Below are 21,925 nucleotides of genomic sequence, written 5' to 3' on the forward strand. Positions count from 1 at the left end.
TTCAAATGCCTGGTTTACAGCATTAGGATTAGTGATCACAGCCTCCTCAGTCTTAATGTGAGTTATTGCCTTCCTTCCATCTTATGTAGATAGTAAGTAAGCCAATAACCTACAAACGTTTTCCACCTTATTATGCTGAGGTTTGATCTCTTTGTCATATTTAAATGTACCCAAATCTCTACTCTCCTGTAATTCATTACATTTGTCCTCTTCTACGATAAGAGTTGGTGTAAACGTGGATCCCCAATTCATCTCTGGCTCCATAACTTTTAACCATTTTCTCTGTTACATATGGCTGTAAACAAGAAACTATAAACCTAGTTTGTTTGGAAGCTATGTATTCCTGTGGGTTTTCCTATTTCGCTTCATGGTGTTCGCTCCATAAATCTCTTAAACAAAGGGAAATGTTACACTCAATGGTCTAACTGAAATATGTAGTCTAAATAGGGTCTGATATTCAGCTGTAGAACCCATGCAATATATAAGCAGACACTCAAATTGGTAAATTAATCTATAGGCATTTGGTAAAAGGAATATGCTACTTACCAGTATGCACATGTTCTTGGCATGTAAAGCTGCAGATCTACACACTTTTGCATAGATCGCCATCTGGTGTTGGGCCCAGATGTTTGCAATTTGTTTTTCCTCTTGGAAAGTCTTTGGAAGTCACGAGGTCGGTGACTCCTCCTTTGGATGGTATTGCGCATGGGCTTCGGCTCCATCCTCAGATTGTTTTTCGTCAGCAGGGAAAGATGGAGCGTAGTAATAACAGTGAAGAAACCCATATGTGTGTTATCTAAGTAAGATAAGCTGGAACAGATACAGGTAGCCGGGTGGGCGTGTGTAGATCTGCAGCTCTACATGCCAAGAACAGATGCATACTGGTAGGTAGCATATTCCGTTCTAAGCATATGAGCTGCAGATTACACACTTTTGCATAGACTATATAGCAGTTCCCAACCTTAGTGGCGACCACCGGTATCTGTTGCAGTTGTTTGAAATAATGTTTTGAGTACAGCCTGGCCCACACTAGCTTGTTGCTTAGTTTGCACATCTAGACAATAGTGTTTGGTAAAAGTGTGCGGTGTTGACCATGTAGCTGCTTTGCAGATATCATCTAGTGGGATGTTCCCTAAAAATGCCATGGAAGCCCCTATCTTTCGTGTAGAATGGACTTTAGGGGGAACGGATAGCGTACATTTTGCTTTGTGGTAGCAAATCTGAATGCATTTTACAATCCACCTAGCTATCCCTGATTTTGAGATGGGGTTGCCCTTGTGTGGTGGAGAGAAAGAGAAACAGTTGTTTGGTCTTGCGGAAAGGTTGTGTTCTCTCGATGTAGAAGAGTAAGGCTCGTTTGACATCTAGCGTGTGCAGAGCCCTTTCTACAACAGTCTGTGGTTGCGAGAAAAATACTGGTAGTTCTAGAGATTGGTTTAGGTGAAAAGGTTAAATGACTTTAGGTAGGAATTTTGGGTTGGTACGGAGAACAACCTTGTTATGGTGCATTTGAAGAAAAGGCTCTTGTATGGTAAATGCTTGTATCTCACTGACCCTTCTAAGGGAAGTGATGGCTACAAGGAAAGCTGTTTTCCATGTTAGGAATTGTAGCTCGCATTTGTGCAAAGGTTCGAAGCGAGGCCCCATTAGCCTTGTGAGAACGATATTGAAGTTCCACACAGGTGAGGGTGGTACTCTGGGGGGAATTATTCTTTTTAGGCCTTCCATGAAGGCTTTAATGGCAGGTACTCTACAGAGTGATAGATGTTGCCTGTTTTGTAAGTAAGCTGCAATTGCTGCGTGGTGTAGTCGAATGGACGTATAGGCTAGATTACACCTTTGTAGGTGGAGTAATTAGCCTATGATGTGTTGAATGGACACGTCCAGGAGATTGATGGTGTTGTTATGGCAATAAACAACAAATAGTTTACACTTGGCAGCGTAGAACGCTCTAGTGGTAGGTCGTGTAGCTTCTCTGTTGACGTTCATACAGTCAGGGGGAAGATTTAGGTTCCCAAATTCTAGGATTTCAGGAGCCAGATGGCAAGGTTGAGCTGCGTTGGGTCCGGGTGTCTGATCTCTCCATGGTTCTGGGTTAGGAGGCATGGTGAGAGGTGTAGTTTTTGGTGTGGTACTACAGAGAGTTCCAGCAGCGTGGTGTACCACGGTTGTCTGGCCCACGTTGGAGCTACTAGGATTAGTGTGAGGGAGTATTGTTGTAGTTTGCGCACCACTAATGGAATGAGTGGGAGAGGCGGAAAAGCGTACGCAAATTTGCCTGACCAGTTCATCCATATCGCATTTCCTTTGGACAATGGGTGTGGGTATCTGGCGGCGAAGATTGGGCATTTTGTGTTTTCGTGGGTGGCAAAGAGGTCTATCTGTGGATGCCCCCACATTTGAAAGAATGGATGAATAACTTGTGGGTGAAGTTCCCACTCGTGGATTTGTTGTGTCTGTCTGCTGAGCAGATCTGCCACTGTGTTTTGGACTCCTGGGACATGTTGAGCTGGGAGAAAGATTTTGTGGGGAATTGCCCATCTCCATAGGCTCTGTGCTAATTGAGAGAGCTGTGGAGAGTGTGTGCCGCCTTGTTTTTGTATACAATACATGGCCGTCATGTTGTCTGTGCGAATGAGGACTGCCTTGCCTGAAGTCTGTGTGTGAAAGGATTTTAGGGAAAAAAAGATTGCTAGTAACTCCAGATGGTTGATATGGGGTAACTTTTGTTGAGGCGTCCATGTGCCCTGCACGGTGAGATGCAATAGGTGAGCTCCCCAGCCGGAGTGCGATGCGTCCGTTGTTAGTATTATCTGGGGAACCGGGTCCAGGAACTGTCGACCTTTGGAAAGGTTTGTGGTGTTCCACCACTGCAGAGAGCAATGGGTGCAACCGTCTACCAACACCAGATCTGTCAGTTGACCTTGGGCCTGGTTCCACTAGTGCGCTAAGCACTCTTGGAGGGGACGCATCTGGAGTCTTGCGTGGGGCACTATGAAAATGCAAGAGGCCATCATCCCTATTAGTTGCATGAACACTCGTGCTGGAAGGGAGTGTTGAGTTAGGAATTTTTGTTGTAAAGCCTGAATACTTTCAATCCTGGCCGGATTGGGGTAGGCTATTGCTTTTGAGGTGTCTATGGTGGCACCGAGATATTGTTTTATGTGGGATGGTTGTAGCTGGGACTTTTGGTGGTTCACCGTGAAGCCTAGTTGGTGAAGTAGTTCGATTGTGGTGAAGGTGTGTTGTACACACTGATTGTATGAAGTGGCTTTTATCAGCCAATCGTCTAGGTATGGGAAGACGTGAATGTGCTGTCTTCTCAAGTGTGCTGCCACCACTGCCAAGCACTTGGTGAATACCTGTGGTGCTGTTGTGACTCCGAACGGGAGCACTTTGAATTGGTAGTGTTGGCCGTCCACTACAAATATCGGAGGTACTTTCTGTGAGCATGGCGCACTGGAATGTGAAAGTATGCGTCTTTCAAGTCCAGAGTTGTGAGGAAGTCGTTGTGGGAGAGGAGCGGAAGTACCTGCTGAAGCGTCACCATATGAAAATGGTCTGAGTGTATGTATGTGTTTAGGGGCCGGAGATCTAGAATAGGTCATAGAGTCTCGTCTCTTTTTGGTATGAGAAAATATAGGGAGTAGACCCCCATATTTTGTTGATTGACAGGAACGTGTTCTATTGCCTGTTTTTGTATTGCCTGTTTTTGTAGGAGGGAGATTACCTCCTGCTTCAGTAATTTTGAATGTTCTTGGGACATTGGGCGTTGCCTGGGTGGAATGTTTGGGGGGGTAGATGTTAGTTCTAGGCAGTAGCCTGACCAAATTATTTGGGTCACCCATTTGTCTGAGGTGATGGACGCCCAGACATGAAGGAAATTTTGGAGTCTGCGCCCGACCGGCGTGGAATGATCTGGGGGGGCGGGGGGGGGGGAAGTCATTGGGTAGGAGGTGTGGCAGAACGGGCGTTGTTTGTTTTGCCTCTGCCCTTGTTGTTGTTACCCCTGTAGCCGCCTCGTTGGTAACCTTTTGTAAAGGAGGTCTGAGTAGGGGATTTATATGATGTGGACACTGTGTCTGAGGAATAGCCTCTGGATGTACTCCGAAAGGAGGAGCGGCGAAAGAAGCGTCGGGCGGGTGTGACTGTAAGGCCCCCATGGATTTTGCGGTATCCGTATCTTTTTTCATTTTTTTTAAGGCCTCATCCACCTTTGGCCCAAATAGATGTTCCTGGTCAAAGGGATGGTTAAGGATGGAGGCTTGTACTTCTGGGTTAAAACCAGATACCATTAGCAAAGCATGGCGACTGAGTAGGACGCTGGCGTTTATGGCCCTGGGGGCTGTGTCTGCTGCATCTAGGGCACAACGTATGGAGGTATTTGTCATTGTTTTACCCTCCTGAATTAACTCGTTGGCCCTAGCTTTATATTTTTCAGGGAGATGGTGCATTATGCTTTCTAATTCGTCATAATGAGCCCTGTCATATCTGGCCAGTAGTGCCGGAGTGTTTGCTATACGCCATATGTTGGCCGCCTGGGATGCTGTGCGTTTGCCTGATGCATCTAGTAGATTTGATTCTTTGTCAGGTGGTGGTGCATCACCTGACGCTTGTGAATTTGACCTTTTACGTGCAGTAGATACTACTAAAGAGTCTAGTGGCGCTGGTCCTCTGATGTAGGAGGGATCTGAGGGAGCAGGTTTGTATTTTTCTTCAATACGTGTGTTAATGACCCTGGCTCTAACTGGGTCCTTAAAAACTTCTGGCGCATGCCTTACCACCCCTTTGAGCATGGGCAGTATGGAGGTAGACCTGTGTGCGGTATCAAATGTGTCTAGGAGGAAATCTTCCTCCACGGGGTCGGTATGCAAGTCCACCCCGTGATAATGTGCCGCCCTTTGCATAAGATGGTTGAACCCTAATGAATCTTCTGGTGGAGATGGTCTAGAAGGGTAAAGATAGTTTTGTGGGACGTTGGGGATATCTGGAATATTGTAATCGTCCATGGGTCTGGGGATACTGTAGGGGTGGGGTCCTGTGGCACATCCCCTGTATCATGATATGGGTCTCTCGGATCATCATCGTCTGGAGACTGGGTCGGAGAACGATGAGGTGGGGGTGGAGAGGGCGGAGGGGGTGGAGGTGGGGAAGGAGGAGGAGGTGGCGGGGAAGGTATTCTGAACGGAGAGGTAGCAGAGTCCTTCCTCTTTGGAGGTGGAGGCAGAGCAGGCTTCTCCAAATGTCTTTTTGGTAGAAAGTGTTAAATGTCCAGTTTTTGGATCCTTGGTGAGTTTTTTGCAAAGGATCCGGTGTAAATAGTTCTGGTGAGGTTATTTGGTCCTTCGGCGCCGAAGGCGTCGGGCCGATGTCTTTTTAGGTTTTTCTGTGCCGGTTTGTTGCTTAGAACCCGGCTTGGAAATTTCCGGTCTCTTGGTCGGCGCCGAGATGGGCTTCGGCTCGGAAGTGTCTGTGCCAATGGCCTTGTGTGGTTTGGTCGGTACCGAAGATGGCGTCGGTACCGAAGAGCTGGGTTTCGACCCCGAGGGCTTCGGTGCAGAGCTCGGTGTCGAGGTGGAGGCCGGTTTCTTTTTCGGTGCCGAAGTGTGTTTCTCGGCTCCGCTGGTAGGCTGGCTCAAGCCCGAGCCGCCGGAAGGCTTACTTGGCTTCTTCACCGGGCTCAAAGGTGGGGTGTGTGAAGCAGTGTCTCTGGTCTTGCCTAGGCCCAGAGGCGAAGGCATGACCGAAGCCTTTTTGGGTGTCGGCGCGGGTGTGGGGGGGGAGGGGGGGGGGGGGGTAGGGGAGATTTGTACTCACGACCCTCTGCGCCGGAGTGATGTCTTCCACATCTGACTCGTCGGCCTCGGAAGCGCTGACGAGGTCCTCTTCGGTGTGATGCTGTCCCGGATCGTCTATGTCATCTCCGAAGATGTCGACTGGAATGGCCGACGAGGAGTGTGCCATGTTCCTTCTGGCTCTTCGGTCCCGAATAGTCTTTTTGGATCGGAAAGACTTACAGGCTGGACAGTCTCGAGCCTAGTGTTCAGGGGAGAGGCAGAGGTTGCATACCTCATGAAGATCGGTGTCGGAAAATTTGGCCCCACATCGAGGGCACTTTTTAAATGGAGTCCTTTCCATGAGCCGGGACCGGAGCTTGGGTAGGCCCGAAGGCCACCGTCGACGACTGGAACCGACGGCCGATGAGAAGGTGCGTTGATGGAAGAGATCGCGATCAAAACAATACCGCGATTTGGGGTGAGGATTGCGCGTCGATCGTCGAACTGGAAGCTGTTCGGAACCGGAGCGCGAAGATTACATCCGAGCCCGATGGCGGAAAAAAACAATCTGAGGATAGAGCCGAAGACCATGCGCAATACCATCCAAAGGAGGAGTCACCGACCTCGTGACTTCCAAAGACTTTCCAAGAGGAAAAACAAACTGCAAACATCCGGGCCCAACACCAGATGGCGATCTATGCAAAAGTGTGTAATCTGCAGCACATATGCCTCGAACTTAAATATTTATCAGTAGAAAATCTCACTCCCTCCAGCGATTTTCAAATCTGACACTCTAAAGGAATGACTGCTGTACACAAATAGGAATGGAAGGGTGAAGTAAAAATAAACACAAAAACACCCATAGCCGAGTACTTAATGAGTACATTATGTGCATTGGATTATGTAATCAGTTATGCCATAAATGATGTCATAGTACATGTCATGAGAGATGTAATATTTGAGGTCATAAGCAGCTAATGGCAGGTACACAAGTTACAGTTAGCTCTAACTATAACTTGTGAAATTATGTGGTTCAAAACATTAATATTGTCACTGAAAAATTCATGTAACTATTACGTGACATTAACCTTTGTTTTTTTCTACGAATTTCTAAGGTTTTGAAAAAAATAACTTAAATAAGAAAAACCTTTTCATCCCACCTAACTAGAACGTTACTTCAACCTTTGATTTTTTTCAGTAAATATATATCTTTATCAACAGAGAAGGGGGGGGGGGGGGGGGGGCAACGCACAGCGACATGACGCTAAAATAAAATTACCACAGTTTACTCCTTTCGCAATGTATATATTCACAAACTGGCCAACAAGAATATGTCAATTCCAGTTTCCATTTGAATACAACACCGAAGTCTCTTACTTATGCCGATATCAACTGCTTAAACAATAGTTGGTGTAATGCAAAGATTATGAAATGTGCAAGTTTAAACTGAAGCATTCCAACAAATAATTATTTAGTAAATAGTACCACTTGCAGTTTGCATGCACAATTCTGCTGGAAATATGGACACTAGTAGCGTAGCTAGAAGGTGTGATCTGATAAGTCCTTCGAGTGTAGAGAGGACACTAAAAGCATTCCAAGAAAGCGATTCAGCTGAAGCAGCATGATCCTCCTTGGAGTTTCTCTTTCGTGACTACAAATACCTGACAGAAGATAAATGGCTGCCCAAGTTAGCTGATGTGGTGGTCAGAGTGGCCACACTGGATTGGCCCACATACTCACAGAGTCCTATAGTCTGCTTTCATCCAATTCACAGGATCAGTGATGTAAATTCCCATGACTGCATTAGTACGCGGAAAGGTTGTAGCACTGCAGCTCAGTTGGTTCTCTAGGAAGAATAAATCCCACTACTCTCATAGATGTTCCATGAAGCAGTTTACTACCTCAGTCGGGATCTCAGGAAGAGCAGTACAGCACACACAAGTTGCACACCAAGATATACAGCAATGATACAAAGACCCACCTCTTTACCTTGCCATAATTTCTGTGCATGTGAATGAGTATCACCAGGTTTGTGGATCTCATGGAGCATAAACAACGGGAAGGTGGAGGTTGGGAAATAGTACCTAAATTACAACACGAGCAGCAGACAGACACGAGGGGAGAATCAACAGATGCCAGACTGAGGTGGCGCTGAGAGATGGTGGGGTACGCTGGTGTGGAGAGGATACTGAATGATACCCGGGTAGTGTTGAGGTGATGCTGAGATGCTGGTCTTGAGGTGATGCTGAGATGCTGGTCTTGAGGTGATGCTGAGATGCTGGTCTTGAGGTGATGCTGAGATGCTGGTCTTGAGGTGATGCTGAGGTGGTATTGGTGCTGAGCTTGTGCTGAGGTGATGCTACGCTGTTGCTGCGCTGATGCTGAAGTGGGGCTGCGTTGGTGCTGAATTGCTGCTGAGGTGGGGCTGCCCTGGTGGTGGTGGTACATTGCTGAGGTGATGCCAGGTGGTGCCGAGGGATACCGAGGTGGTGCCGAGTGATACCGAGGTGGTGCCGAGTGATACCGAGGTGGTGCCGAGTGATACCGAGGTGGTGCCGAGTGATACCGAGGTGGTGCCGAGTGATACCGAGGTGGTGCCGAGTGATACCGAGGTGGTGCCGAGTGATACCGAGGTGGTGCCGAGTGATACCGAGGTGGTGCCGAGTGATACCGAGGTGGTGCCGAGTGATACCGAGGTGGTGCAGAGTGATACCGAGGTGGTGCCGAGTGATACCGAGGTGGTGCAGAGTGATACCGAGGTGGTGCCGAGTGATACCGAGGTGGTGCCGAGTGATACCGAGGTGGTGCCGAGTGATACCGAGGTGGTGCCGAGTGATACCGAGGTGGTGCAGAGTGATACCGAGGTGGTGCCGAGTGATACCGAGGTGGTGCCGAGTGATACCGAGGTGGTGCCGAGTGATACCGAGGTGGTGCAGAGTGATACCGAGGTGGTGCCGAGTGATACCGAGGTGGTGCCGAGTGATACCGAGGTGGTGCCGAGTGATACCGAGGTGGTGCCGAGTGATACCGAGGTGGTGCCGAGTGATACCGAGGTGGTGCCGAGTGATACCGAGGTGGTGCCGAGCTTGTGCTGAGCAATACTGAGGTGGTGCGGAGCGATGCTGCACTGGTGCGGAGGCGATGCTGAGGTGGTGGTGTGCTGTTGCTGTGCTGAAGCCGAGGTGGGGCTGCATTGGTGCCAACTTAGTGCTACCCTGGTGGTGGTGCACTAATACGGTGGTGGTCCTGTGCTGGAGATTTGCTGTTGCTAAGGTAGTGCTGAGTGAGACGCCGTGGTGGGGCAGCGCGAGACGCCGTGGTGGGGCAGCGCGAGACGCCGTGGTGGGGCAGCGCGAGACGCCGTGGTGGGGCAGCGCGAGACGCCGTGGTGGGGCAGCGCGAGACGCCGTGGTGGGGCAGCGCGAGACGCCGTGGTGGGGCAGCGCGAGACGCCGTGGTGGGGCAGCGCGAGACGCCGTGGTGGGGCAGCGCGAGACGCCGTGGTGGGGCAGCGCGAGACGCCGTGGTGGGGCAGCGCGAGACGCCGTGGTGGGGCAGCGCGAGACGCCGTGGTGGGGCAGCGCGAGACGCCGTGGTGGGGCAGCGCGAGACGCCGTGGTGGGGCAGCGCGAGACGCCGTGGTGGGGCAGCGCGAGACGCCGTGGTGGGGCAGCGCGAGACGCCGTGGTGGGGCAGCGCGAGACGCCGTGGTGGGGCAGCGCGAGACGCCGTGGTGGGGCAGCGCGAGACGCCGTGGTGGGGCAGCGCGAGACGCCGTGGTGGGGCAGCGCGAGACGCCGTGGTGGGGCAGCGCGAGACGCCGTGGTGGGGCAGCGCGAGACGCCGTGGTGGGGCAGCGCGAGACGCCGTGGTGGGGCAGCGCGAGACGCCGTGGTGGGGCAGCGCGAGACGCCGTGGTGGGGCAGCGCGAGACGCCGTGGTGGGGCAGCGCGAGACGCCGTGGTGGGGCAGCGCGAGACGCCGTGGTGGGGCAGCGCGAGACGCCGTGGTGGGGCAGCGCGAGACGCCGTGGTGGGGCAGCGCGAGACGCCGTGGTGGGGCAGCGCGAGACGCCGTGGTGGGGCAGCGCGAGACGCCGTGGTGGGGCAGCGCGAGACGCCGTGGTGGGGCAGCGCGCGATGCTGTGGTAGGGCAGCGCTGATGTTGAGCTAGTGGTACTGCAATGATGCTGAGGTGGTGGTGCCGCACTGGGTAGAGGAGAGTGGGTAGAGGAGAGGTGGTGGTGCCGCACTGGGTAGAGGAGAGGCGGTGGTGCCGCACTGGGTAGAGGAGAGGCGGTGGTGCCGCACTGGGTAGAGGAGAGGCGGTGGTGCCGCACTAGGTAGAGGAGAGGCGGTGGTGCCGCACTGGGTAGAGGAGAGGCGGTGGTGCCGCACTGGGTAGAGGAGAGGCGGTGCTGCCGCACTGGGTAGAGGAGTGGCGGTGCTGCCGCACTGGGTAGAGGAGTGGCGGTGCTGCCGCACTGGGTAGAGGAGTGGCGGTGCTGCCGCACTGGGTAGAGGAGTGGCGGTGCTGCCGCACTGGGTAGAGGAGTGGCGGTGCTGCCGCACTGGGTAGAGGAGTGGCGGTGCTGCCGCACTGGGTAGAGGAGTGGCGGTGCTGCCGCACTGGGTAGAGGAGTGGCGGTGCTGCCGCACTGGGTAGAGGAGTGGCGGTGCTGCCGCACTGGGTAGAGGAGTGGCGGTGCTGCCGCACTGGGTAGAGGAGTGGCGGTGCTGCCGCACTGGGTAGAGGAGTGGCGGTGCTGCCGCACTGGGTAGAGGAGTGGCGGTGCTGCCGCACTGGGTAGAGGAGTGGCGGTGCTGCCGCACTGGGTAGAGGAGTGGCGGTGGTGCCGCACTGGGTAGAGGAGTGGCGGTGGTGCCGCACTGGGTAGAGGAGTGGCGGTGGTGCCGCACTGGGTAGAGGAGAGGCGGTGGTGCCGCACTGGGTGGTAGAGAGGCGGTGGTGCCGCACTGGGTGGTAGAGAGGCGGTGGTGCCGCACTGGGTAGAGAGGCGGTGCTGCCGCACTGGGTAGAGAGGCGGTGCTGCCGCACTGGGTAGAGAGGCGGTGCTGCCGCACTGGGTAGAGAGGCGGTGCTGCCGCACTGGGTAGAGAGGCGGTGCTGCCGCACTGGGTAGAGAGGCGGTGCTGCCGCACTGGGTAGAGAGGCGGTGCTGCCGCACTGGGTAGAGAGGCGGTGCTGCCGCACTGGGTAGAGGCGGTGCTGCCGCACTGGGTAGAGAGGCGGTGCTGCCGCACTGGGTAGAGAGGCGGTGCTGCCGCACTGGGTAGAGAGGCGGTGCTGCCGCACTGGGTAGAGAGGCGGTGCTGCCGCACTGGGTAGAGAGGCGGTGGTGCCGCACTGGGTAGAGAGGCGGTGGTGCCGCACTGGGTAGAGAGGCGGTGGTGCCGCACTGGGTAGAGAGGCGGTGGTGCCGCACTGGGTAGAGAGGCGGTGGTGCCGCACTGGGTAGAGAGGCGGTGGTGCCGCACTGGGTAGAGAGGCGGTGGTGCCGCACTGGGTAGAGAGGCGGTGGTGCCGCACTGGGTAGAGAGGCGGTGGTGCCGCACTGGGTAGAGAGGCGGTGGTGCCGCACTGGGTAGAGAGGTGGTGGTGCCGCACTTGGTAGAGAGGTGGTGCCGCACTTGGTAGAGAGGTGGTGCTGCACTGGGTGGTGCTGCACTGGGTAGAGAGGTGGTGCTGTGGCAGAGTGATGCTGAGGTAGTGCTGTGCTGGTGCTGCTGAATGATGCTCAGGTGGTTCTGCCGTGAATCTGCTGAAGTGGTGCTGAGTGACCCTGACTGGTGCTGAAGAGGTGCATGCGCTGATGCTGAGGTGGTGTTGCACTGTCTACTTGCACGATATATTGTTAAGCAACCTCACATTACATGCCGTGTTTAGAGACCACAAGGAAGCATCCCTTGATATTGCTTTTATTTCACCAATGACAAACTTAAAAGAAAGCATCAAATGTTTTAAGTACGCAACAAAGCTGTTTCCATTTTCATAAAGCGGAGCAGTAACAGCATGTTTACCTCTTTACTCGTATGCAAAAAATCCCACTGTCTAAAGCAGAAAGTAAATAGGCGATCCTACTGTTGGCCGTCACCTTAAACTACACTTCCATTAAGTAAGTATATTATTTAAGGTTTGGACATTTTAGTTAATGAAATCAAAAATATTATAGGATGAAAAACAACATAGCCTACGGCTGAAAAAGTGCTTGTGAAACCAAAGAATGGAAACCAAGATAAGGACATGATTTGCAGCCTTTGGCTGAGTGCGTTCGAAATGCCAAAAAAGCCAAAGGAAAAGAAATAGTAGTGCACCAAAACGAAGATATAAGGCCGATAGTGGAGTTATCCGTGTGACAATGCCAGTCTCCAGGGCGTGAACAAAACAGCAAAAGGAGGAACAAATGTGAACTATTCGGCAACAAAAACAAAGGAATTTCGAAAGACATGAAGGAACACGGATGGGCGTGCTGAAACCCAATACAATAGGAATAGTGCGTCTCAAGAGACAGAGCATGCGCTGCCTAAGCGAGACCTATAAATAACTAGCATTTAATCAGAACAGTAGTAAAGTGCAAACGAAAAGATGAAGAACAAATGCTGAAAGCCGGAAGAGTATTGACAGGTGTGTACAGGGATATATTTGAGTTGGGCTTCAGATTTCATCAAAGTATGCTGTGCAAAGGGATTCTAGGCCTCTTTCATATTTGCCGAAGAGCTGTAGCTTAAAAGTTACATGTGTGAACACAATGGAGTAATATTTTCATAACTGCACCCAAGCAAGTGGCAAAACCACACAAAGTACATTCTCTAGTAAAGGCAATCACACAAAGTGTACAATATGTAGGATGAATACACATCACTGCTGGGGAGAGAGTATGAAGCAGAGCACATTCATCCCATGGGAAAATTGTGCACGATGACCAAACTTCATTAATTATGGTTTGATACTGTACAAGTTTCCAGTATATTAAATAATACCTGGGTTTGGTCTGTCCAGGTAGGATTACTGACCCCTAAAAGGTGTGCCTCTTAGAAAATGACTGGTTAACACAAAAAGGATGCACAGGCAGCGACACACAGAACGACAGAACAATATCCCTCCTCTTTTAGCAAGGGGAAAGAGGAACAAAGACTCTCTCAAAGGGAAGAGGTTGGACCAAGATTGTTTGAGGTCTCATTACCCATAAGACTGCCATTCAGTCTTCCCACAATCACAAGTTCCCAGGAAGCTGGATATACTCTCAAACGAATCTTCTACTTCCGTAGTGACCATCTCAGTTGGCTGGCCTTGCAGATTTGTAGAAACTCCACTGTGGGGCAAATATAGACCTTCTCTTAACGCCGGTGTCAGCACTGCAATTTATTTATTGGTTTAAATACGGATGTGCCATTCCCAGCCTCGCTCCTCTTCCTCCGGGCATTTTACCACCTCAAACTACAGTGCTGTTTAATTAGGCATTGCAGTGCAGGCGGCTAAATGTCAGTCAGCCAAAATACATGGCACAAAGTTTGCATACCATCACAGATTTGAGGCATGTGAAGAGACACCTCAGACTATTACCTTTACTAGTAACCACTGAGAAGGAACATGTTGAAATTTAAGCGAGGCATGAAGGGCCAGGTGAACTATAGTAGGTAATTCTCGTTTCATGAGTAATGCCATGCAGGCCAATTGATTTCTAGCCTCGTATTGTGATGGAAAAGATTACAGGCACCAACAGTACATGAATGTTCCAACTGGAAGTATTTATGATGGGAAATGTTCCTGCTGTCACACTATTCATTGTTGGTGTTGCACATGAAACATTTCTGTCATTTAATATGATTTTCTGTTATAGCACATACATCATATTATAGGATGTCAATCAATATACTTTATTCAATTTATAGGATGTCATTTTACGGTCATGTCATAAAAAAAAAAAATAAGCAAATTTCTCATGCTACCTGATGTGATTCTTAGTGAAGGTTGTGGAACCCAATTTCACTTAAAACTCACATTCTAAAAAAGGACTGCAACACAACACTAACAGATCGATATTCTTGGGATTGCTAGAGTGTCTCTGCTTATCGAAACTATGATCACTTGGGGAATAAATATGCTTAATAGACTCACCAGCACATTTCCCTCAGCACCCTCACTGCCTGATGTGTTGCTGCTCTCACGGTGGTCTGTCTGTTGTGTTACAATCTCAGCCACCTTCACTGCAGTTATCACTTTGCCCATGGCAGCAGACATGGGCAGAGGGGTGAGTTTAGAAGATATTCCCTGGACTTTTCCGACCACAGAGCTGGCTACAGGTGTTTTCAGCAATGATGATTTGATCTTGGGTGTTACAGGTGGTGTGACTAGATTGAAAGATTTGGTCTAAAACGAATAACAAAATATTGAAAAGCGCCTTTGGCCTACCAGCTGATATCAGTGAAGAAACAACAAACAAAGCATTAAGAGGACGTTTCACAGAGAAACAATCTATGTGGCAAGGCTGGGCACAGGCTAAACACCATTGTGTTTACACATGCATTCTTGCTATAGTTTAATCCACGCTGTGTGGTCCAGTTTCATTCACTAGAACAGTCAACCAGTTAAAAAGATGTAGAGCAGACACAGGAGGAAAAGCTTAAAAACATTTTACAAAGAGCAAAACATGTTCTTGGACTCACCGGGGCACCACGATTCTCAGTGTTGGGTAAATCACTGCCCTTAAAGCTGGTTGCCTGCTGAGCTAAGTTCACAGATAACTTGACTGGTGTCATCTTTCCTGCAGGTGTTGAGTTTTGGAAGAAAGCAGAAGCTTTTCCCTGCGCTCCCTTGCTCTTGCTCGAAAGTGGAGTGGCTAAGAAGTTATTGACTGACGACACGTTGACTTGGCGCGTCATCAGTGGAATACCTTTGATAGCTGATTGTGCCTAAAAACAGCCATATAGGAAACAGCCAGAGGACAGATGTAAGATAAATAAATACCCAGTTGAGCAGAGATTAGTGCCATCCAGTAGAAGTAGTGGCAACATCTAGCCACAAATTAGATGATGATATTGGGAATTATTGCTGTGAAGAAGAAACAGGATTTTCAAAGAGAATCCTGCTTCCTGCAAATGGGATTTTTATGGTTAAAGCTGTGCCTTTCCTTTCACCAAGATGAGTCACTAAATCCAGAATGACTTGTATAGCATTTTAATTAAGTTTTAAAAACTTAATAACAGCGAGGGGAAAATCTAATTATCCATTGCAATTCTTAGGGTAAACTTCCTACAGACTCATTAAAGTGAAAAGCCAGTCAATCCGGTTTGTTTTAACGTTACAAAATGTATGTAGGAGCATGTGTATTAAAACTTTATACAAATTTAATAAATGACTTACCTTCGGTAAGTCTTTCTGGTGGATACTCTAACTGCAAATTCCTTCCCATGTGAATATCCCCAGGTGCCCAGACTTGACCCAGAAAACTCTAGAGGAGAGCTGCTGAACGCTCGTAGGTGGTATAGTGCGGCTTAATGTCTACACCAATCCTCTCCGAAAGGAGCCACATATAATAGCAACCCTTGAGAGCTAATGACCGGGGAGGTGAGGAATCTGTGGTTGGGTAGAGTGTTCACCAGAAAGAGCATTACCCGAAGGTAAATAAGCTGTTTTTCAGATAGATACTTATAACAGCAGATTACTCACCTTGTGAATAGATACCAAAGCAGTATCTCCCAAGGTGGAGGGTCTTTGGAATGGCTCAGACTAAAGTCTTGCAGGAACGGGTTGGTCAAAAGGTCCACCCCAACGTAGTGGACTAACATGGCAGTAGTGCTTCATGAATATGTGCACTGATGACCAGTAGCTGCCTGCCAGATATCCACTCTGCGTGACAACAAAGTGGTTGCAGCCATGGCTTTGGTGGAATGAATCCTCAGGCCTTCTGAAGGCTGCTTCTTAGCCAATGTATAGCAGAAGGCTATCCATAGAGAGAGAGTGTCAGTTTCTGCGACACATTTCACTTCTTTGCCTCAGAGAACCCCCACAAAGAGATGATAGTCTACTCGACATTTCTTTATGCGATCGATGTAAATGCTGAATAGTCTCTTGAGGTCCACATGATTGAGTCTCTTACTCTTTCGAGGGATGAGGCAGAGCAAAGAAAGTCGGGAGAGTGATGGTTTGACAGACATTAAAAATGCATCACTATCTTCAGTACGAATGCAGCTCAAGTCCTTAACACCAGTGTCTGTAAAAGAAGAGGCTGAACTGAAAGGGCATGAAATTCAGATATCCGGCGTAAAGACTGTTTTTAAGGTGAGATGGTGCAATGGACAACTGTGCATTAGTTTAAAAAAAGGGGTACACATGAGAAGCTCGAGAACCACATTTTAGTCCTACTGTGGCATCACAAAGGCTTAGGTGAAAACGTATCGTAATTGTATTTATATGCGATGTGTGTCAAACCTTTAAGGAAAAGCACCACAACCGGCGATTTGAGCAAGCTTGGCTGATCTGGCAAATGTAAAAAGACCGACAAACTTGAACAGTGCTCAAAGCACATCCTTGTTGGGCTAAAGACAAAAAAACAACAATATATCTGACATTTTGGCCTGCAAGAGGTCATTCTGGTGGGCACCACACCAAGACAGATTTGTGAAACGGTGCCTGGCTTCTAGGATGACATAAAAGAATTCAGAGAGGGAGATCATAGGAGAATTACTGTCAAAGCTCAAGCTCCACGCACGAAGGGGGAAGGTTGCAGAGGTACGGAAGCAAGACTCTGGACTTCTGCTGTGAGAGAAGATTCTCCAAAAGCAGCAACCTGATACGCGGATAGATCCTCAAGCTCAGAGGTACCATACTCTCCTGGCCCAATATGGAACCACTGGGACCTCCTCAGAACTTCGTGCTGGAGAGTATGCAATGGGGATTAGAGGAGTCCCATGCTTCACTTCATGAGTAATGTGCCACGAGAGAGCCTTCTTGGAAACTCCAACAAACAAAAGTGTGAACGCCCAGGGTTCTCTGCATTGCTGGAAGACACTGCGACACCTCTTGGTTTAACTGCCATTCGTGATCAGCGACGCATCACTACCCGTGTTCTTAGGCCTGGTTTTCAAAGATCCTGTCAATTTGTGTACCACCGGGGAAATAACCTGATAATTCAGCCAGTTCCACACGCGTACAGTCTCCTGGCACAGGCACTAGGACCCCACTTCGTCCTGCTCAAGGCAGTACTACATGGAGGCAGTGTCAATAAGAATCTGCACCAGCATCCCCTTGTAGGTGGGCAGGAATGCCTTCAACGCCTACGGAGTTTCCTGCAGCTCCAGCAAACTGATGAGACGCATCTCCACAAGAAATCAGAGTCCTCTAATCTCCACCTCTCTCAGAGGATCTCCACAAAGTAGGAGTGATGCATTAGTCACCACCATCAGCTCTGTGTGCTTCAGGGAGAGGAGTAGGTCATTAGTCCAATTGCAGTCGAGCAGCCACCACAACTGCAGATTATTTGCAGTCTCCTCCAACACCTCAATGGAGTCCAAAAGGTTACACTGGTGCTGGGCCCACAGACACTTCAGATCTTAACTGCAGAGCACACATGGGCTATCAGACATAATTGGCAAACAGGATAGGGGAAGCTAGCAGGTCCAGAAGCCAGAGATCCAAGATCACAACCTGAAGGTCTTGGTCTTGTTGATCCAGAGAAACAGCCCAAAACACACTGTATCCAGGATGGCCTCTGCGAAGGAGTTGGGTGTGACTTCGGCGAGTGGACTTAGAACCCCACTGATGTCAAGAGGTTCGCTGTCATCTGAAGGTGACCTGCAAGTGGCTGTGGTAAGCCCGCCTCCAAAGCCAGTTATTGAGGTATGTGAATCCTGGTACTCCTGACCTAGGAAGATGAGAAAAGACTAACACCATCACCTTTGTGAGTAACGGAGGGGCACTGGTAAAACCTTGGGGCACAAGGCAAAATGAAAGTCCTTGTGGTCCACCCTGAAAAGCAGGTAGCACCTGTGGCCCTGCAGGACAGGAACGTGAAAAGAGGTGCCCTGTAGGTCCAACACCACCATCCAAGTATCCGGGGTCAAAGGCAGATACAAGCTAATCCAAAAATAGGACCAAGGCCTCGGTCCTCTTTTGACACAAAGAATAAAAGGGAATAAGTTCAAGTCTACACTTTCAGTCGGTATTCTCTCAATGGCTCCTTTGTACCTACTGGCATAAGACTGGGATATGGTCCTCTGAAAGCTGCTCTGATGTACGTGGGAGGTAAACTGGGCCAAAAAGGAATGGTAGGGCGTAGCACAGAAAGACAATTTGAAGGACCCACCTGTTGCATATAATGTTTTGCCACCCCTGAAAAAAATTGTTGAGACTGCCTCCTACTGGATTGAAGTGTGCTATTAAGTGCAGACTAAAGAGGCTTGGAGGTTGTTGCTGGAGGCACGGGCAATTGTGATGTATGGCGGCCCGAATGACCAGGTTATCTGTTGGGTCCATGGCCCCAACCTCAAAAGCGCTGGAAGACCTGTTGTGTGGGTGGTGGGGCCTGATGGTATCACTACACTAAGCCCCTGGGATATTTCAGAAAAGTTAGAAATTGTTGGGGAGGGAGGGGAGGTTCCGGACTGGAGCTGAAAGGCCCAAAGAGTGCATCATGGCTCTGCTTTCCTTAAAACTCTCGAGCAGTCTGCCTTCTCACCAAAGGGCAGAAGCCGTCGGAGGCCATATTTATCAAGGGCATCTAGATACCCATGGAGAAAACTGTGACAATTATCCATGTGTAGCACAGGAGCATCATGCTGGTTCTCAGTCTTTTCAAACAATCTGTGGTTTTTAGGCCCAAGTGGATGACAAACTTGGCTGTCTTAAATGGTTTGAGCCAAAGAAGCTCGTAAGTCCCTTGGGACTGCTAGTAAGATCTCATCAACCATATCCCAAAGTGCCTGCGTTTAGTGTTCAAAAAGACAAATGGCATTGACCGAGGAAAACGTTCAGTTATCAAAGGTTTCTATACGTTTGGATTCCCTGTCAAGAGGGTTAGTCAGAAAAACTTTTGGGTCCACTCTGCTGGTGGACACCTGCAACACCAAACTCTCAGGTTGCCTGGGGCTGGTCTTTGTTTCGAGGTTCAGAACATCAAAATTGTTTAAGCTGTAGTTCCCGGCTTCCAGTAGTGACTCAGTAAAGGGGGGGGGGGGGGGGGGGGATTGAGGGTTGTGGGGGGGGTGGGAGGGGAGGGGGGGGGAGGGGTGGCTTCCTGGATTCCAATAGCGAGTCAGTGAGACGCCACATAAGTCAGTAAGTTAAGAACCAAGGCTCTAGCATGCAAAAGTCTGGACAATGAGCACTCTCAACATTACTGACAATATATACCCAATGCACTCCCCACTAGGTAAATATGCCCTTATTCTTTTGTGGGTGCAGATGCCACTTGTGGTCATCTAGACGGTGTCTGCTGACGTCAACAGCTCTGACGTCAAGGGAGCCTGCCTGATGGTCCACAGTCAAGGACATCCTTTGATGGTCTAGCCAGTATCACAGTCCCTGCACCCTATTTGTTGCGGTGAAATTGTCCATCATCACTTTCACTAAGCCGCGCCGGATGGCAGGCAGAAGCTATTCTGATGTCATACAGCTTTAAAAAAGATTGATGAGGTGCATCTGCTTTACCGGAGACCAGAGGCCCTTGATAATGACCACATCCAGGTGCACTATTCAACCCAGAGGAGATGTATCTGTCACCTATGTGACTTTTGGCAGACCAGTCGCCATACTCTATCCAGAGCTCAAACTGGTAGATTTCATCCAGCATTGAAGGTCTAGGTCCACCTCAGCTGACACCAGCATGTTCGAGAGGCACACCCAAAGCGGAGCCCACTGAAGGTAGAGGTTTATTGCAGAGAATGAAAGTGGTACCTGCAAGATGCACAGAAAATCATGCAGCATCAGAACCACCTGGGCTGGAACACAGGAATGAGCAGGAAACAATTATATTTGAATGTTCAAGACTTGCTGCAGGAGAGAAAAAGCTTTGAACACACAGTGTCCAAAACCGTTCCTAATACGGGAATGATGTGCATTGGCGGATGCTGGGATTTTGGCTCATTAATTGAGAACCCCAGGAAGCAAAGACTGAATCACTATGGAAAGGATGGTTGCAGGATATGCTTAGGGAAAACGAGAGGAACTACAAAGGCATTGACAGAAAGAAAAGTTGTAACCATAAAGAACAGCCTGCAAGACCCACTGGTCTGCACTATTTGCACATCAAATGGACAGACAAAAACCTGTTCTGCACCCTGCTGCCTGCCAGTGTCTGCTGAAGGAGGAAACAGCAGTTTGGCAGTGGAAGAAGTTGTTGAGGTCTTTGTTGGTGACCTTATCTGCCACCACAACACCCGCTGGCGCATCAGCAGGGCTGAATGGGCTGTGATGGCTTCCTCAGAACGAGAAATTCTTGTACTGTTGATGGAATCGCCGAGCCAGGTAGAGCAAGGCCAAGGAGTGGTCCACATCATGGCTATATTTGAAATGCTCCAGAGCTGAATTTGCCTTGCTCCAAAGAGCCTGTGGACATCTAAAGGAATATTGATAACAAATGCTTGCACATTCAGAGATATATACGTGGTGTGCATCCAGGAGTGATTGTGAATCACCACACTAGTGCCCATTACATGGTCCATGCAGTCTGTGGTGTCCAGACCTGTTTGTAAAATTTACTTGGTCATATCTTATCCATCATGGACCAAATGCGCAAAAGTATTTTGGTAATCCTTAGGGAAAGCAGGCAAGATTTTGCTTGCCACATTCCAGAGGGCCAGAGTGTATTTTCCTAACAAACAGGCAGCATTCTGAGACCACAATGCTAAATTTGTAGTGGAGAACACCCTCTTGCCAAGTGTTACAATGCGCTTTGATCGATCGCAGCCATAGGGAAAAGGAATATGCTACTTACCAGTATGCATCTGTTCTTGGCATGTAGAGCTGCAGATCTACACACTTGTGCATAGATCGCCATCTGGTGTTGGGCCCGGATGTTTGCAGTTTGTTTTTCCTCTTGGAAAGTCTTTGGAAGTCACGAGGTAGGTGACTCCTCCCTTGGATCGTATTGCGCATGGGCTTCGGCTCCATGCTCAGATTGTTTTTTTCCGCCATCGGGCTCGGATGTAATCTTCGCGCTGCGGTTCCGAACAGCTTCCAGTTCGACGATCGACGCGCAATCCTCACCCCAATTCGCGGTATTGTTTCGATAGCGATCTCCCCACTCGACTCGCCTCATCGCCAAGACCTTCGGTTCCAGTCGTCGACGGCGACCTTCGGGCCTACCCAAGCTTCGGTCCTGGCTAATGGTAAGGACTCCATTTAAAAAGTGCCCTCGATATGGGTCCAAATTCCCCCACACCGATCTCCACGAGGTATGCAATATCTGCCTCTCCCCTGAACACGAGGCTCGAGACTGTCCAGCGTGTAAATCCTTCCGGTCCAAGAAAACTATTTGGGACCGAAGAGCCAGAAGAACCATGGCACACTCCTCGACGGCGATCCCGGACGACATCTTTAGGGAAGGCGTCGACGCTCCAGAACAACACACCGACGAGGGACTCAGATGTGGAGGACATCACTCCGGCACAGAGGGTCGTGTGTACTAATCTACCCCCACCCACACCGGCACCAAAAAAGGCTTCGGGCAAGCCTTCGGGCCTAAGCAAGACCAAAGACACTGCTTCCCACACCGCACCTTCGGGACCGATAAAGAAGCCAATTAAGCCTTCGGGCGGCTCGGGCCAGCCCACCGTCGGAGCCGATAAACACTCTTCGGCACCGAAAAAGAAACCGGCCTCCATCTCGACACCGAGCCCCACACCGAAACACTTGGGGTCGAGACCCAGCTCCTCTGCACCGACACCATCTTCGGTACCGACAAAAGCACACAGGCACCGACACTTCGAAGCCGAAATCCATCTCGGCGCCTACTAAACAATCGGAGCTTTCCAAGCATGGTTCCAAACAACGAACCAACACCGATAAACCTAAGAAACCAACGGCCCGACGCCGACGGACCAACATCTCCAGAACTATTCGCACCGGATCCTTTACAAAAAACACTAACTAAGGATCCCATAACTGGACATTTGATGCTGTCTATCAAA

At 49.8% G+C, this 21,925-nt stretch overlaps 1 protein-coding gene across 10 annotated transcripts in view; it reads right to left on the minus strand.

Annotated features, from left to right (window-relative positions):
- TCOF1 (treacle ribosome biogenesis factor 1) overlaps window positions 1–21,925 on the minus strand; it is a 286,142-nt gene that overhangs the window by 161,445 nt on the left and 102,772 nt on the right. For 3 of the 10 annotated variants that reach the window (XM_085617714.1, XM_085617713.1, XM_085617712.1), the window contains exons 9-10: window positions 14,465–14,710; window positions 13,917–14,168 (exon numbers count right to left, since the gene is read on the minus strand). The exons of 6 other annotated variants lie outside the window; for them this stretch is intronic. In XM_085617714.1, coding sequence (XP_085473840.1) covers window positions 13,917–14,168; window positions 14,465–14,710 — 498 coding nt within the window. The remainder of the gene's footprint in view (window positions 1–13,916; window positions 14,169–14,464; window positions 14,711–21,925) is intronic. One more of the 10 variants, XM_085617716.1, reaches the window with a different exon arrangement.

Source organism: Triturus cristatus, chromosome 7, assembly GCF_964204655.1.
Source record: "Triturus cristatus chromosome 7, aTriCri1.1, whole genome shotgun sequence".
NCBI lineage: Eukaryota > Metazoa > Chordata > Amphibia > Caudata > Salamandridae > Triturus > Triturus cristatus.